At 59.6% G+C, this 17062-nt stretch overlaps 2 protein-coding genes across 8 annotated transcripts in view; one reads left to right on the top strand and one right to left on the bottom strand.

The window, feature by feature from the left end:
- The first annotated feature begins 114 nt into the window (after window positions 1–114).
- On the top strand, window positions 115–10404 carry BARHL1 (BarH like homeobox 1). 3 transcript variants are annotated; one of them, XM_080562258.1, is made up of 4 exons: window positions 115–2507; window positions 3840–4528; window positions 7642–7864; window positions 9390–10404. In XM_080562258.1, exons 2-4 carry the CDS (start codon window positions 4096–4098, stop codon window positions 9682–9684), a joined length of 951 nt encoding a protein of 316 aa, XP_080418384.1. In that variant the 5' UTR covers window positions 115–2507; window positions 3840–4095; the 3' UTR covers window positions 9685–10404. The 3 variants fall into 3 exon arrangements, with proteins under 3 accessions (XP_080418384.1, XP_080418383.1, XP_080418382.1); XM_080562257.1 differs by lacking the exon at window positions 115–2507 and adding an exon at window positions 3501–3726; XM_080562256.1 differs by lacking the exon at window positions 115–2507 and having other exon boundaries at window positions 3501–4528.
- Window positions 10405–15263: 4859 nt separating this feature from the next.
- The window catches only part of DDX31 (DEAD-box helicase 31), a 63551-nt gene continuing 61752 nt past the window's right edge, over window positions 15264–17062 (bottom strand). For all 5 annotated transcript variants that reach the window (XM_080561776.1, XM_080561777.1, XM_080561779.1 and 2 more), the window contains one exon: window positions 15264–15703. In XM_080561776.1, the coding sequence (XP_080417902.1) occupies window positions 15553–15703 (151 nt within the window). In that variant the 3' untranslated portion in view covers window positions 15264–15552. The remainder of the gene's footprint in view (window positions 15704–17062) is intronic.

Raw genomic sequence — 17062 nt, 5'->3', positions numbered from 1 at the left:
TTTAGCGCTGCTGCAGCCTCCTCGCCGCAGCCTCCGGCCGCCGGTCCACCCCTTTCATCCCCCCCTTTCCCCCCCCCCCCCATCCACCCCCGGGGATGCCCACTCGCTTCCCGCAGCATCCCACCGAGGCCGGGCGCTGCCGAGCATCCCTCCCCGCGCCCTCCTTTGCCGTGCACCCCGGCTGGGCTGGGAGGGGAATTCGGAACAGAGCCCAGCACAGCCCCCAGGCATTTTCCTTCCTCCACCAGACCCTCTCAGGGTACTGCTCTGCACCCCACCGGATATTTCCAGGCTCGCCCCCGCCACAGCCAGGGCCGCAGCCTGGCAGCCCTTTCCCTCCGACCCCTGGAGGTCCCACCAGGGCTCTGCCTGCACCCTGAGCCCCCAAAACTAAACCCAGGGACGTGCCAGGTGCCAGCAGAGCCTCACCCCGCCACCAGCAGCACCCAGCAAGCTGGGGTGTCCAGCTGACCCTAAAGGCACCAGAGCCCCAGAGCCAACCCTGGTGAGATGACCGCAAATGTGGCCAGCATCAGGGAGCTCTCCCCTGGTGCCTTCGTGTGTTTGTGACCAGAAGCAGTCTAGGGCACGGGTTTAAGAGCAGCTACGTTTGCTTTGTATCAAAATGAGATGTTGTTGGAGCTGGAAGAGCCAAATCCTGCAAACACACGAGTGGAGCACCACACCTCTGGTTCCCTGCCCCGTTTCGGCAGTGTGTGTCCTGCCTGCAGCACCGGGGCACCACCATGGCCAGCAGGCCCCGTCCCTCCAGGGACATCCCCCCGCAGAACGAGGTGCAGCGGGGCCATGTGTGCAGGGCAGCGTGGAGCCCACCCCGCTCACGCTGCTGGCTCTGTGCCCTCCCAGGGACACGCAGCACCTCCTCCAGGATGGAGCCGGCCCAGAAACTGGGAAGCCCTCGTGGACACGGCTCCGGAGGGGGCTGGGGTGGGAGGAAAGGGCCTGGGATGGGGTGGGAGCAGCAGACACACCACTTGGGGCACACGGCCAGTGGGACACGGAGGCAGCCTGCCCCAGTTCTCCATCAGCCCAGCTCTTGAACACAGGACCGCTCCTAAGCTGGGGCTGCCAGGATGAAGCTGTGTGGCGTTGCACAGGTTTTTAGCCCTTCGAGGCCCAACGCATCCTCACATACCCCAGGGTTTGTGCAGAGTTCAGCTCGGCCAAGGCAGGAAACTTGCTCCCAATGTAGACCCATATCACCAAAGTGACAGCTGGAATTAATGGGTTCTGAACTGATGGAGGGGGGCTCTGTGTATGGGTAAAATGGGGCACATTTCTGCCTTGGGGAGTCCAGTTCTGAAATGGCTTAATGATAATATTAAAAATTCATATTGATTAATGTCAGCCACAGTGGCAGTGGGACAAGAGGTGCGGGTGCCCCTGTACCTGCTGGGTGCTCCACGCGTGGCCCTGCAGGGAGTCCCTGTGCCCAGGGCCTTGGCTAGGGATGGCACAGCTCAGAGTCTGCTCGGGGTGAGGATTGGACCCCTCCCCTCCCTGCACCCCAAAACCTTGCACAGCATCGGAGAGCAGATCCAACCAGTAAAACCCCTCATGACTGAAGGCAGCTGCGTGGCTCAAGGGAAGGAAGCGGAGCAGCAGAGCCACCAGCCCAGCCTGGTCCTTTGGCACGGCTGGTCCAAATCCCGTATCCAAATCCCAGCCCCATCCCGGTCCCATTCCTGGCCCCAAAGCGGTGCCGGTCCTGATCCCGGAGCCGAGCTCCATCCCAAACGGGCTGTGCTGCCCGGACGGGGCAGGGGGAGGGCAGACCCCAGCAGCCAGCCCAGTCCCGCTGCGGAGCTGGGACCCCCAGTGGGGTCCCTTCCCCGTTCCTCACTGGGACCAGTTCCTGCATCTGTTGCTCTGCTCCAGCCCCGCCGGGGGAGGTGAATGCTGCCAAACCAGCCCGAAACAGCCCCCAGAGCCCCCAGCAGACGGGACGGGGAGGGACGAGCAGCCCCCCCGTGCTCCCCCAGCCCCCCATTCCTCCCCACACCGGCTGCGCTGCGCCTCCAGGCTGGGGGCAGGCAGGGCCAGGGGCTGAGGCTGATTTTTGTCCCGGGGCTTGTCCCCCCCCACCGGCGGCTCCTTTTGTTCCCTGCCCCGAGCCCGGAGAGCCCCGAGCCCTTCGGGGCCGAGGTGCTGGGGCCCTGCCCGTGCCCCTGCCCGACAGCTGGCAGCCGGGCGGCCGGGGGGGCTCTCCCCGCTCCCACCGCCTCCAAGCTGCCGGCCGAGGGCGGCTTTGGAAGGGGGACAAGATGCAGCTGCCTGGCCCGCGAGGGGGGGAAAGAAAAAAAAGGAAGAAATCGAGGATTTGAGAAATAACCAGCCACGGCGCGGCTGCACGCCCACGGCTTGGGGACGGGATTTTTTTATTATATTCTTTTTTTCTCCCCAGCTCCGCGGCGAGGGCTCGGCCCCCAGGAAAAGCCCCCGAGGGAGCCCCGGAGGAGCAGGATCCGGTCCCCCCAGGGAGGAAGGTGGGAGCCGGGCGTGAGCCCTCCCCCGGCACTGAAACGCCCCGACGGGGCGGGAGGGGAGGGGAGGGGAGGGAAGGGCGGCTGCGGGGGGAACGGGCCGGCGGCGGGCAGGGCGCGCAGGTCGGCCTTATTTTTAAAATCAAAATCAAAATCGAGAGCAGGAAAAATCCCCCCCCCCCCTCCCCGAGCTCGGTCCCTTCCCAGCAGCTCCGCGGAGGCGATGCCCGAGCAGTTGCCCGGTGCTTTCCCCCTGCTTTTTGCCGAAGGGGCGCTGCAAAAGGCGCTGCGCCCCCCCCCCGCAGCCCACTGCCAGAGGATGCAACGAAATTCGCAGCCCCGAGGCTCGGCTCGGGCTCGGAGCCGCCGGCTCGGCGGAGGGTGCCGGTGCTCTGCCTTTGCTTTCCCTTCCTTTTTTTTTTTTTTTTTTTTTTTAATTCCCAGCGCCCAGCAAAACTTTCCCCGCTCGGATCGGCTAATTGGGGGGGAGGCGAGCAGCGAGCAGCAGCCCCCCCGCCCCCCCGCGGCTAATCACCCTATTACGAGCCCCATCAGCGGGATGATGACAGCAGAGAGGGGCGGAAACCGCCCGGAAAGCGCGGGGCTGCGGGCGGCAATTAATTCCCGGTAATCAAGCTGCAAGGTGTCGCCGCCGGGGAGTGACATCCCCCAAAACGCCTGGCGGCCAATGGGCGCGTTCACACGGCTGGGGTGCGGTGGGGGGGGGACCCGAGCCGGAGCGGCACAAGTTCTTCTCTCCCCCCCCCCCCCCCTTTTTTTTTTTTTATTTCATTTTTTAGTTTTTTCCCCCCTCGGGGAAGCGCGGGGCTCCCGCCGCTGTCCGAGGTGCTGAAAGCGGCGCCGGCTCCGGAGTGACTCCGGCGCCCGGCAGCTGTTCGAGGTGCTGACTCGCCGGCTCCGGTTTGACTCCGATTTCCACCCCCCCCCTCCCACCCCCGCTGCCACCGTCGCCTCCCCCGGCGTTGTCCGAGGTGCTGGCGGGGAAGGGGGGCGCCGCGGCGGCCCGACGGCTGCCCACCCCCTCCGCCCTCCCCTCGCCCTCCCCGCCGAGTTGATTTGGGGATCATTAAGCGCTTAGGGCGCTGCGGAGCCTCACTATCGATCGCTGCCTCCCCTCCTCCGGCTGGCAGCCCCCGGGCTGCCCCCAGCCCCGCGGCTCCGCGCAGCGCTGGGGTGGCCGGGCGGGGGCCGGGACCCCCGGGTGAGGTTGGGGTCCGTCTCCAACCCCCCCCCCCCCCACCTCCACCACCCACTCGGCGGCCAAAGTTTGACTCTGCCTCCCTCTCCCCCTCCTGTCTGTCTGTCTGAGTGCAGCTGGGCGCGATGCTGAAGACGGAGCAGCCCTGGATGTAACGCGCGGCGCCTCGGAGAGCCCGGATCCCAGGCTGAACTTTGCTTTTTTTTTTTTCTTTCTTTCACCTTTTTATTTTTCCTTTTTTTTTTTCTCCTTTTTTTTTTTCCCCCTTTTGTTGTTGTTGTTCTTGCTCTCGCCGTTAATTATCGTTACCAACCCTCTTCCGCCGCGCCCTCCCCGCCGATGCCCGTGTGAGCGCCAGCACCTGCGGGGGCCATGGAGGGCTCCACCGGCTTCGGGATCGACTCCATCCTCTCCCACCGAGCCGGGAGCCCGGCAGGGCCCAAGGGGGACCCTCTGGGGGGCGACGGGAGGTCCCCGCTGGAGCTGAGCCCCCGCTCGGAGGGCAGCAGCGGGTGCCCCTCGCCCCGCTCGCCCGGCCGCGAGTGCCTGGAGGCGGCGGGGCCGCATCTGCAGCCCGGCCAGGGCTCGGCTCCTTCCCAGTCCCGGACCGTCACCTCGTCCTTCCTCATCAGAGACATCCTGGCCGACTGCAAGCCCCTGGCAGCCTGCGCCCCTTACTCCAGCACCAATGGACCTCACGGCGGGCAGGAGCCGGCGGGCAGGATCCCCACCAAACCCGGCGAGGACTTTAGGGAGAAAATGGAAAAAACCACCAGCAGCTCCTCCTCGGATTCCGAGTACAAAGGTAAAAAAGAGCCGCTGGCTCCGGGTGGGGGGGGTGTCTCAGGGCAGCCTGGCCCTGAAACCTCAAAATGCGCCGGGAGCGCCCCGGGGCCGGGGGTGGGGGGGGGTGGGGTGGCGGCACCGGTGGCCCCCGAAATGACCGCGGGGTCGGCACCAAGTCGGGAAAACTTTGGAGAGGAAAAGGTCGGAGGGGCTGGCTGCGGTGGCAGGGGCCGGGGCGCTTCGTGCTCTCTCCGAAGCCGCCCGGGGGATGCTCCGGGTGCTCCCCGCGGGTCCTCCGCGCCTGCCCGCGGGGAAAGCGGAGCCGAGAGCCGGGGGCGGATTTCTGCCCGGGCAAAACACGAGGAAAAACAAAATAGAAACGATAATAAAATCGGCACGGATTTTACCGGGTATTTCCCCTGCTCCGGTATCAAACGAAAGAGAAAAGTCGGCGGGAATTGATTGGGTTCGTATTAGCGTTATTAGCCCGGTTATTATTTCGGATTATTTCGAGCCCCGGGCTGCAGCCGCGGCGGGGAACGGGGCTGAAACGGCTGCGGCTCGCCCCGGGCCGGGGCTTCGGCCTCCCCGGCCCCTCGCAGCCTCTGCCCGGCCTCCCCCTCGGAGGAGGCAGGGGCGCAGCGCGGGAGGTTTGGGGTTTGGGGCTCTCCCCCCCACCACCCCGGATCAGGTTATCCCGGCAGCTTTCGTCCATCCCGCCTCCGCCGTCCCCGAAAAAAATAATAATACTGATAATAACTTTCACCCGGGAAAAAACTGTTCGCAGGGAGAGGCGAGGCTGCCGAGGCTGGGGGAGAAAGGGGAGGCCGTGGCTCCTCGCGGGGCCGCTGGATTTTGGGGGGCTGGCAGGAACTGGGGGACGGGATAGGGCAATTGTACCCCCCCCCTCCCCGGATCGCCCGAAGCAGCCGCTGAACGGGCTGAAGGGGGAGGAAAACTGCCCCAAAAAAGCCTCCGCGCCCCGCGGGAGGCCCCGGCCTCTGCGGGAGGATCCGCGGGGAGAACCGCGGGGCTCGGCTCCGCCGCTCGGAAGGGCCGGGATCGAAAACAGCCGCGCTTCCCCACTTCGGGTTTTGTTTTCGGTTCCTGAACCTCCTCCCCTAATTCTCTCGCCTTTGTCCCCTTCCCAAAACCGCCCGGAGAGGGGAGAAAGGAGGCAGGGACGGAGCGGGAGCGCTCGGCTCCGCTCGGGGCAGCCGCGGCCAGCATCGAAATTCTCCCTAAAACGGGGGAAAACGCCGCTTAAAGAGGGGGAAAACATTGCTTAAAGGAGGGGAAAACACCGCTTAAGGGAGGCAAGAACACCGCCTGAAAGGAGCGGAAAACCACTGCGCAAATAGGGGTAAAACACCTATTTTAATAGGGGGAAAAAAATCACTGCGCAAACGGGCTTTAAAACCCCCGCGTAGCGGGGAGCAGAAGCAGGTCCCCGCGCCCAGCAGCGCCCTTTTTGCTGCTTTGGGAAGAGCCTTTTTTGGGGCGAAACGGCCCCGATTTACACCGCCCGGGGGGCTGCGCGGCTGGGCCTAACCGGCGGGATTCGGCCCGAGCCGAAATGCCGAAGCCCCGCGACATCGATTTTTGACTTTTGATTTTTAATTTTCTTTTTTTGTTTTCGTGTTTTAAGCCAGGGCTGCCCGGGGCACAGCTGCAGGACGGGGAAGCCGTCGCCGCACCGAGCGCAGCCCCGCGGCCAGCGGGACCGCTGGGGGAGCCGAGGCTGAGCCTCCCGGGGCGGGGGGGGGGGGTCGGAGGAGGGAATTTTTTGCTTCTTCCCGGGGTGCGAAACCCGGCTTTGCCCCTGCCCCGGGGGCAAAAAGCTCCCCAAAACTTTCGGGCATCTCTCGGGGGCCGGCCGGGCCCCCTCCCTCCCCAGGCCGGGGTCGCTGCTGCCCCCCCCGGGCGGAGCCGTCCCGGTGCTGGCGGCCTCCCCCCGGCCTCGGCTCTGCCTCCTCGGCCGGAGCCGGGCTTTCCGGTTGAAGGGTTTCTCTCCCCGGTGGCTCAATTAACCGGATTATTGTCTTCCTACAGAGAGAAATCAGCTCGCGTTCAGCGCGGCCCCGGCCCCGCTAACACCCGGCCCCGGGAAATTTAGCATAAAGCCCGCAAAGCCCCAGCGCCGAAAATGTCTCGAGCCGGAGCCTTCCTGCCTCCTCCTCTCCTCCACGAGGGTGGGGAAGGCGAGCACCGCCGGGCTCCTTCTCCTCCTTATTTCTGAGCTTTTGTTTTGGTTTGTTTTGATTTGTTTGGGTTTGTTTGGGGTTGTTTTTCTTTTTTTTCCCCTATATTTTTCTTTTTTTTTTCCTATATATATATATTTTCTATATTTTTATTTTGTTTTCTATATTTGCCTTTATTTTTTTTTTCCCTCCTCCCGGCTCTTTACCCCTCCGAGGTTTCGCGGTGTAAATCCCGGCGTCGCTCCGCCGGTGATGGGCACGGAGGGCGCAGGCAGGCTCCGCACCGCCGCCCCCAGCCTCCGCCGCCGGCTTTGAAGCCCAAACCCGGCCCGGTCGGGGCCGCTTCCCCGGGATTTCGTTGCGAGCCTCGGGAGGGAGGCTGGGTCCCGGCCCCGGCAGCAGCTCGGGAGGACGGAGGCTTTTCCGCACGGGGGAAGAAGAGGCGCCAAGCCCGGCGGCTTTCCTCTCCAAAAACGCGGCCTCCCCGTCTTTATTTGGGGTTGGTTTTGTTTGGGGTTTAAAAAAAAAAAAAAAGAGAGAGAGGGAAAAAAAGAGAGAAAAAATAAAGAAAAAAGAGAGAGGAAAAAAAAAAGAGAGAAAAACAACCCCCAAACTAAACGAAATGCCCGGGCACCAAAAAAGCTGTGGGGTGTCGGGGGGCAAAGCCGGGCAGGAAGCGCAGGGAGAGCGCAGGGGCCGGATCCTGCCCCCCTCCGGCTGTCGGGGCGGAAAGGGCCGGGTCCGAGCCGGGTCCCTGCGAGGCCCCCCCCGGGTTAAACCACATCGGGGTGCGGAGCAACCGCGCCGTGAATCCGATTTGGTGCCCGCGCCCCTCTCCTCCGGTTTATTGCGGCGGGGGCTCAGCCCCTTTTGAGCCTTTCCCCTTCCCTGCCTGCCCTGACCTGGCCTCTCTTCCTCCCTGTCGGCCCAGTGAAAGAAGAAGGGGACCGGGAGATCTCCAGCTCCCGGGACAGCCCCCCGGTGCGGCTGAAAAAGCCGCGCAAAGCCCGCACCGCCTTCACCGACCATCAGCTGGCCCAGCTGGAGCGCAGCTTCGAGAGGCAAAAATACCTGAGCGTGCAGGACAGGATGGAGCTGGCGGCCTCCCTCAACCTCACCGACACGCAGGTGAAAACCTGGTACCAGAACAGAAGGTAAAAATTCCCCCTGCCCTCCCGCCCGCAGCGCCCGGTCCCATCCTGCTCCCGTAGCACCGCTCCGGGCCCCCCCCAGCCCCCCGGTCCCAGCCACCTGCAGCCCCCCGGGGCCTTTTGCCCCCAGCCCAAATTCGGGGGGGGGGGGACACGGGGCCGGGCCGGGGGGCAATCGGTGCCCCCCAGCCCCAGCGAGCGAGGGGAGCACCGGGCATCCAGCTAAACACAGCAGCATAACACATCGGGCCATTAATAATAGATACCAATTACTGCTTTGGGCATCAATAATTAACGGCCTTTACAGTAATTACACAATTATTATTATGATGAATAATTTACTGGGGGAAATAGGTTTAGAGCTTCAGCGACAAAACTGCAAAAGGGCCGGAGCCGTTTGGTGGCTTCGATTGATTTAATCGAGGGTCCCCAAAGCCGACCATTGCCCCCCCTGCGGACCGGGGGCGGCGGATGGCAGCACCCCCCCGGCCCTGTCCTCTCCTCGCCCCCCGGTTTGAGCCCTCGCCCCCCCCAATTTCCAGCCCCGTTCCCGGGCTGCGGAACCCGGCCGCTCCGCCAGCGCTCTGCGGGGCTGCTTAGGGGTGGCGGGGGCTCTGTGTATAAATGTGCACACAAACATAGACACAGAGAAATATAGACACAGAAAAATAAAGATATAGAGAAATACCGACACGGAGAAATATAGAGAAGTATAGATATAGAGACATATAGACAGAGCAATATAGATAAAGAGAAGTATATAGATAGAAATACAGATAGAAATATATATAGAGAGAAATATAGATAGAGAGAAATAGAGGTACCGAGAAATATAGATTCTGGGAAATACAGATTCCAAGGAATATTGATACATAAGAATACAGATACAGAGAAATATAGATACGGAGTAATATAGATAGAGGGAAATACAGATACAGGGAAATAGATACAGAGAATTACAGACACAGACCCCCCCCCCATCCCTATAAGCCGCAAACGAAAGCCCCCCAGCGCTGCCCCCTGCAGCAGCCCCGGCCCTTGGGGGTCCCGGCTCGGGGGTCCCGGAGCAGGACCAGCACGGGGGGGGGGGGGGCTGCCCGGCGGAGCTGTGCGTCCACAAGGGAGCGTTTGGGATTTGCAACCTGCGGCTCCCGGCCCGGGAAGGGGCTCGGAAGGTGCCCAAGGGTCGGGCCCCAGTGAGTGGCCGCTGGGCAAACCCAAACCCGGGCTTTGTGACCCTGGGGCTGCGTGGGGACGCCGGGGAGCCAAGTCCTGCTGCCCCGCTAATGGGGGCTACGGCCACCGTCCCGTCCCGCCCCGTCCCGTCCCATCCTGCCCCATCCCATCCCATCCCATCCCATCCCACCTCATCCCAGTCCATCCCGTCCCACCCCCGAATTCCGGCAGCGCGCACCGGGGCTGTGCAAGGGAGGAGGAGGGGGGGGGGGAAGCGCAAAAACCCCGTGCGCGCCCTTTGGAGCACCCCCCGCCACCCGCGCCCCCCTGTCTCGGCTTGTCCCCCCCCCAGGACCAAGTGGAAAAGGCAGACGGCGGTGGGCCTGGAGCTGCTGGCCGAGGCCGGCAACTACTCAGCCCTGCAGAGGATGTTCCCCTCGCCCTACTTCTACCCGCAGAGCCTGGTCTCCAACCTGGACCCCGGCGCTGCCCTCTACCTGTACCGCGGACCCAGCGCGCCGCCCCCGGCCCTCCAGAGACCCCTGGTGCCCCGCATCCTCATCCACGGACTGCAGGGCGGCAGCGAGCCCCCCCCGCCCCTGCCCCCCCTGCCCGGCGTCCTGCCCCGGGCCGCGCAGCCCCGGTGAGCCCCGGCCTCCCGGGACCCCCCCCCCCCGACCCCCACACACCCCGGTCTGGGGGGGGGGGGGGCGGAGGGGGCCAGCCCACCCCTGGGGCCGCGAGCCAGCGACAAATATAAATATATATATATATAAAGGAGACCCCCCCCCTCGCCCCCCTACCACTTTTTTAATACGCGAAGAATGCAAGGAGCAGGGCTGGGGGCTGGCAGAGCTGCCCCCGCCCCGCTTTGCCCCCTTGTGCCCCCCAAGGGCAGGAGGGGCGCTGCTGTCCCCCCCCCACGACCCCGACCCCGCACCGGGAGCACGGGCAGGGGGTGCCCGGGGGGGGCTGCCCGGGTCCGGGGGGGCTCTGCCTTTCTGCCCCCTCCTAAGCAATTGTCGGGGCCGAGCCCCCCCCGGTTCCTGGGAGCCCCCTCCTCGCCTCCCCCGGTCCCACAGCCGGGAATGGACCCCGGAATGGTGTGTGGGGGGGGTGGGCACCGGGTTTTGGGCCGTCCGCACCCGCAAAAAGCGGCGAACTGTAAATACCGTGCGCAAAATGTATATGAATTATTTATTTGTGAACCCTGAGGGCGTATTTGTGTAAGTGATGCTTGTCAGTCTGTATCCCGGGGCCGGCCCGGCCGGGGCAGGGAGGGGGGGGTCCGGTTGTGGGGGGGGGTGGGGGGGCGGCTCGGGGCGCCGCGGCCTCTCGGGCTCCCCGCTCCCCCTTTTTTAAATGTGGAAATAAACTTCTTTATAAACTGAACGGCTTCGCCTCCGCCGGCCCTTTCTTCCCCTCCGAGGGCAGGGGGAGGCAGCGGGGGGGGGTCCCTGGGGCTAGGGCTAGGGCTCGGTTCCCCCCCCCCCCCCCCCCCCCGGTACCCTCCCCTCAGGGCCCGGCCCCACCGCCGGCATCCGCGGGGCGGGCGGGGGGGAGGCCAGCCGCCGGGCTGGTGAATTATTAACGCTAATCTTAAGTGTATAATTGCCTAAGTGCTTTAAATGAGCGCTTGGCAAAATGGATTGTTCCCCCCCCCCCCCCCCCCCCCCGCCTTGAAAAGTGGCGCTGGGCTCGGCCGAGGCCCGGCAGCTGGTCCCCGGGACAGCCGGGCAGCGGCTCGCCGGCTCGGGGAGCCGACAGATGGGCTGCGGGCTGAGCCCCGGCCCCCCCCGGCCTCCCCCCGGCTGCCCAAGGGCCTCCCCCCCCCAGTCCTCCCCTTCCTCCGGCACCCCCGGGCCGCCCAAGCCCCCCCCCCCCCCAGCTCTCCCCTTCCCTAGGGCCGCCTCCCTCTTCCCCGGCACCCCCCGGCCCTGTAGACCCCCCCTCTCCCCTCCCCCCCCCAAAAAAATAAAAATTAAATAAAATAAAAAAGGAACGAGCGGAGGCTGCGGGCCGAGGCCCAGCCCGACGCCCCCGATGCCCGCGGCCCTGCCCCGACGGCGAGGCCTGGGGGGGCCCCGCTCCGAGGAGAGCCCCCGGCCTTTGTGGGGCCGCCGCTGGGTCCTTTGCATGTGAATGGGGGAGTTGGGTAAATCCTCGGTCGGGGCGAGGAGGAGGAGGAGGAGGAAGGGGGGGTCGCTCCCAGCTCGGGTTAATGAAGTGGGAAAGGAGTCTTTCAGAGAGGCCTGCAAACAACCCCCTCCCCGGGGCAACAAACCCCGTCCCAAATCCTACATGGATTGACTTAAACCCAGGGGATAAGTGCTTTAATTTAATCTCATTGAATAAGAATGAGGCCAAACAAAACTCTTTAAAATCATATTAAAAATCTATCAAAGGACAACTTGCAGTGGGTGTGCTTTTCATTTCGCGAGCGCCCAGGCAAGGAGCAGACAGCAACCTTCCTCCCATTTACACAGCAGGAACGGGAATCAAAGACATTCTCTAATATTTAATTGTCCTTGTAGCCGTAGCAGATTCCTCCTCTTACATTAATGAAGTACAAGGCTTCGTTACACGTTTGTAATTGCAATATTTAAATTTGCCATTTCACATCTGGAAGAGGCTGGCACTCCGCTCTGCAAGCGGGGCTGAGGCAGCGCAGTAATACGGGCATGGTTTGTCCCCAAAAAAACAGGAGGCAGCGGGGCAGGGCCCGAGGAAACCCCCAGGCCGGGGCTGGCTGTGAGGGGCAGGGAGCAGAGGGGAAGCAGGCCGGAGCTGGGTCCTCCAGAGAGGCCTGGCAGCAGCGTAAGGCACAGCAAAGCCCCCAAATCAACAGGGTTAGGGGGGATGCCGCACGCTCTCGTCGGAGAACGCTGCTTGCACCACACCACTCGGGCAGTGTCTTCCGTGGGAGGATCTCAGCAGCCTCCGAAGCCGCTGAAGGACCAGCCTCACCTCCAGCCTGTGGGCAGGGGCTCCATACAAGCAGCTGCCTCTGTGAGCTCTGGGTCTGAGGCACAGCCCAGCCAGTGCTGCTGGGTCTGCCAGAACCGAACGCGTTCCTGGCTCCCAGGCCTCACCTGGGCTTTATCCCAGCATGAAGGCCATCCTCCTCCTCCTCCTCCTCTCCTGGCCCAGCCTTAATCAGGACCCTCACGCTGGGAGCGGGTGAAGAACGAAAGCTGCTTCCCCAAACGTGCCAACAGGCACAGGGTGAAGAAAACCAGCAGAACGGTTTTAGCTCTTTTACCCTTCTGTCTCAACACCACACAAAGTTAGGCCAAGTCAGAGAGCCCAGAGCTTCTCCTGTCCTCTCTGCAGGCTTATAGGGAAAATAAACCCATGCGAACAGGGTTGCGCTCTGCTGATCGGTTCTCTCAGTGCAGCTCAGCAGCAGGGGCTCTAGGGTTAAGGTGTCAGGTGTGTGACCAAGACATTCCAAAAGTGGGTGCCCAGCTGTGACCTTGGTACCCAGGTTACCCCCTTGCTTTTTTCTCCCCCAAAACCTCAAAGCATGAACTCAGATGTTGCAGCTGCAGACAGGGAGTGACACACAGAGGCTCAGCGCAGCCTTTCAGCCCTTCCCAGCCACCCAAATGATGCGGGCTCCTCACAGGGGGAAGGAGACAGAGCCAGGAGAGAGCAGGGCAAAGCACAAGAGCAATTCCTGGCAGAGCCAGGACTCCCAGCTCTGAGAACAAGGTGCAGAGGAGCAGCAAGGAAGGCAAACCCAAGCCTGGGTGGGAACTTTGTACAGCAGCTCCTTGGTGCCGTTTTTTCCAGACCAGACTTCAAGCTGCAGGCCAGCAAAGCCCCTGCCACTCACCCCAACCAAAATTAAAAAACCAAACCTGACCAAAGGCAATGCCAGCACAGCAAAACGAGGCTGCAGCTTCACCCAGCTCCGCAGAGCCCAGCTCCCTGCCCCTCCGAGCTGCGCAGGCGGCTCCCACCCAGCCAGGACCCCCACAGCACCCACCATGTACCTCAGAGTAAGGGGGGACAAACTCAGGAACAGCTCAGCACTACATCTACTTGCTCCATGCCAGCGGAGCCTACAGGCATGCCAAACACTTGTGTGCCCTGCCTTGTTACAGGGGTGCTTCTAATTGAGACCAAATTAACTCCAAACCTATTAAGTGCTTCCTGAACCAGGTGAGGAGCAAGGGTGAAGCCAGCTCCCAGCCCCTCTAGAGGTGTAAATAAAGCAGAATTTGCCTCCCGCTGAGCCAGCTACAACTTAAATACGTTTTGCACTTCGAAGTTTATTAAAGCAAAGTATTAGCTTCAGGTGTGTGCGCACTTCTTTTAATACTTCCCTGTTTAACGATCTCTTCCTCCTCTCCCTAATCACTCAATGATCTAGCTGCTGAAAGATAGCTCTGAAAGAAAAAGGCAGTTGTTTTCTTTTCTTTTTTTTTTAATAATCACATTGTCCACCATAAGGCTTGTAACTTTCCATGCCCAATTAATACAGACAGCAATGAGATTTCCCGAAGCCTCGCTGATGTGCCGTTGGCCCTTTATTCCTGTTATTATGAATTTACCACTAGTCCCTATTAATTCGTACGTGACAGTCAGCCAAGAGAAGGTCAATTTTTTTCCCCTCATGCACAAGATCAGTTCTTCCAAACTTACCCTCCCTGCATTGCTCTCTCTGAGTCATTTTCATCCTCAGGGGTTTCTTTTTTTTTTCTTTTTTTTAAGTTGACATTTTGCCTTAAACCTGATTGCTCTTCCAAACAGTAATCATAAAATCAGATGGGCTTTGCTTTTTGTTTTTAAATCTTAATCTAAGAAATGTTATTAACGTCACTCTCTCTGCAAAAACATGGTTAATTTTATACTGGATCCTTTTTAACTTCTTTCTTTCTTAAAGTACTGCAGGAAAATCAGCATTCTGTTTGGTAATTGCCTGGGAGGAAAAAAAAATCATTTTGGTTCTCAAGAGCTGCATTCACTTGACAAATTAAATACTTTTGGACTGATTGCTTCCCTCCTACAGCCCTTAGCATGACTCACTACAGCCCAATACTAGGTGCCCCCAGTTCTGTACTCACGAAGTGGATATTGTTTTCACCTCCACTTCTTTCTTTTTAAATTTTTTTTACACTCTGCTTTTTCCCCTTCCACCACCTCACAATTCTACGGGATTTAAGCCCTTTCTGGTGCTGCGTTAAATAACGTGCCCAAGCTGGGCTGCAGGCAGGCCTCTCTTTCTCTGTGCCTTCCCTCGAGGAAGACAAAGGGCCTTTAGGGGTCTGGAGGAGGCACGGGGAGGTGGGTGCTCACCCGTGGGTCCTGTGGGACTCTGTAGGTCGCCCGCAGGCCTTCGGGGCACCTGCTCTCCCTGCCAGGCTCCATGTGCTGCTAACTCAGCTCTGCCACTGGCTCCACTTGAGCTCAGCTTTCACTTCACATGCTGGGCAGTGGTGAGCGAGTGCCCACCTCGGCACACGGGGGCTCACGCTGCCTCCTTTTCTCAGCAGTGGAAATTCTCTGATGAGAAGGAAGAACGGGGAAAAGCACGAAGTGAAATCCATTAGCTCGCGACGTGCTGAAAAAAGCACTGCGCGAGGCCGAGCTAACGCAGGGAGAACCTTGAAAGCCCGGGTGACTACTGGAAAACGTTAGCAAGGCTCTGCAAAGGCTTTAATGTTCAGAGAGGTGAGACATTTCATACGTATTCTGCATTTCATAATTAGGCATGACAATACGCTGCAGGCAAGGAGAAGTTTGGAGATTGCTGGATTCCACTCTGGCTCCTTCCCCCAGTGACAACGTTTGTTCCCAAACTCGGAGGAGTTTTGACATGAAGTTTTGTGCCCATGAGCTCTGTCCCAAAGGGACCATGTGTCACTACACTGAGGAGTTCTCCAGGGTCCTACCGATTTCACTGAAATCAGGGAGACTCCTTACAGCTGGCAACATTTGACTAACGATCAGTGTCCAGGGACAGATCCTGCCCCACCACACAAAGGACAGGAGAGAAGGTGGCAGCGGCTTGGCTGTTACCTGCAGCAGGAGCAGAAGTGCCTCCCTGAATAGCAACACAGAAAGCAGCAGCCTCCTCTTAAACCCGCACCTGGAACACCTCCTCTGCCACTGCTTTGCTGATTAAAAATAAGTGAGCAAACACAGTGTAGAGTGTTTCTGCAGGTCTTCTAGACAGCAAAGCACACACGTCTCACTTCAAGGTTACATAGACATCACATTTTTCTGAAAACCGTATTTAACCTCTTTTATTTTTCCTGCAAAAAAACACCTTAGAAACACAACGCATCGTCGGGAAGCTACATTTAATTGCAGCAGTGCGACAGGACACGCCTGGATTCCATTCCATTTGGGCAAATGGAGCGAGAGGGAGGAGGCCAGGATCCCCAAGATCCCTCCCATATTTGCCTGATAAATTGAAACACTCGTCAGTCGATTTGGCAGGTCACCCTGACCCCCGGCTGAGGCGCTCAAGCAGGTTTTGCAGCAAATGAGTGGAAGGTCCCGGCTTATGTTGGAATCTGCTGGTTGCCAGGTTTCCTCTGTTTTTTCTTCCTCTTCTTGACCTTGGATACACCAGTGTCCATCCCACTGGAATATTCAGATCGCAAGATCTCAGCAAGGCGATGTTTGCCGTGGGTCTTCTTGAGAAGGTCAGACCTGGGCAGGGGGAAGAGAACAGGCATTAGATTTCCTTCTCTCTGAAACGCTGCTAGGTGGGTTACTTATTTTACAGCTGTGGAAAGTGACATTTGCGCATTAGCAGAAGAACAGCTTCCTTTTCTTGAGGCTTGATTTGAAATTCTGTCTCATGCAAAATTAGATATTGTTGTGACAGGTTTTCGCAAAGGTGGCAAAATATCATGCCGTTTTTAAAAGCAAGCCTTTGTTCTGTACAAATGCTCTTGCAGAGGTGGTGGGGAGAATGAGGAAAGGTGGTGTGCTGAAGGCTGATGAATTAGGTGACACAGCAGTTTGAAAATTATAATAATAATAAAAAAAAGCCTAAGAGCCCTAAGACATTGAACAATGGAAACGTTTTATAAACAGAGCTTAAATCCAGACCTTGAAAACACAAAAACCCCAAACAAAAAATTATTTCAAGAGTGTAAAACCAGCAGACTCGTTTCTTGCACTGTCCTGCAGACATCCCATGCACCTTGCAGCCCCTCCCCAGAGACCAGCTTTTGCAAAGCTGCATTCTGCCCAGCCGCGGAACCCCAACACGGATCTCCCTGCAGCCCTAAACTGCCAGCTATAAATATAAAAACCCGCTCAGCATTTTTCCACCACAGGTTCTGCCACTGTCCTGCTCCGTGACCTTGGGCAAATCTCACCTTTGTTGCTGCTGTCACCCTCTCTGAACTGGTTGAGCTGCAGTCTCCCGAGTGCAGGACCCGTTGTTCCCTACAGTGTCCCCGTAGCCCTGGGAGCATGGGAGTATCCACACCTACTGCTGTCTGCACGTCCCCCTCACCAGTTTGTTACAAAGACCAGTAACAGACCTCAAGATTTTCCAGAGAAATCTATCTGGCCCTCTGAAAACAATGAAGGAGTGCACCAGAAGCCCCATATCCATTCCAGCATGTGGTTATGATAACACGTGGGCCTCAGGAGTCCTAGAGGTTGCAGCCTTACTGCACAGCCTTGCACAGTTCCTTCAGGTGTCTAGAACCATGCTGGGGACCACAGAAGGAAGCGTTCTTGGCTGCAGCCACAGATTAAATCATTCCTTAGGCCGAATGTGCAAAGAAGGAAGGGAAGCAAACTCGTGGCTCCCTGGAGTATTTGCTTGCCCCCTTTTCCACAGTTTGCTTTCCATCCCTGCGTAGGTCTCACGGCCGCAGTGGGTTTGGAAGGAAGGCTCAGAAGGATGGCAAGAATGGTGTAGTGATCACCTCTGTAAGATGGTTTCCCTAGAAGATTAAGTCTGGAAGACATGGGGAAGAAAACTGCTTCCTTTGGTGTAGCCTTCACTCCCTCACTAATTTAGGATCCAGGCTCTTTGTGGTGTAGATC

This window comes from Anser brachyrhynchus (genome assembly GCF_964034855.1).
Source record: "Anser brachyrhynchus genome assembly, chromosome: 19".
Taxonomy (NCBI): Eukaryota; Metazoa; Chordata; class Aves; order Anseriformes; family Anatidae; genus Anser; species Anser brachyrhynchus.
Note: the sequence above shows the minus strand (reverse complement) of the source record. Positions and strands in the feature narration are given on the sequence as shown.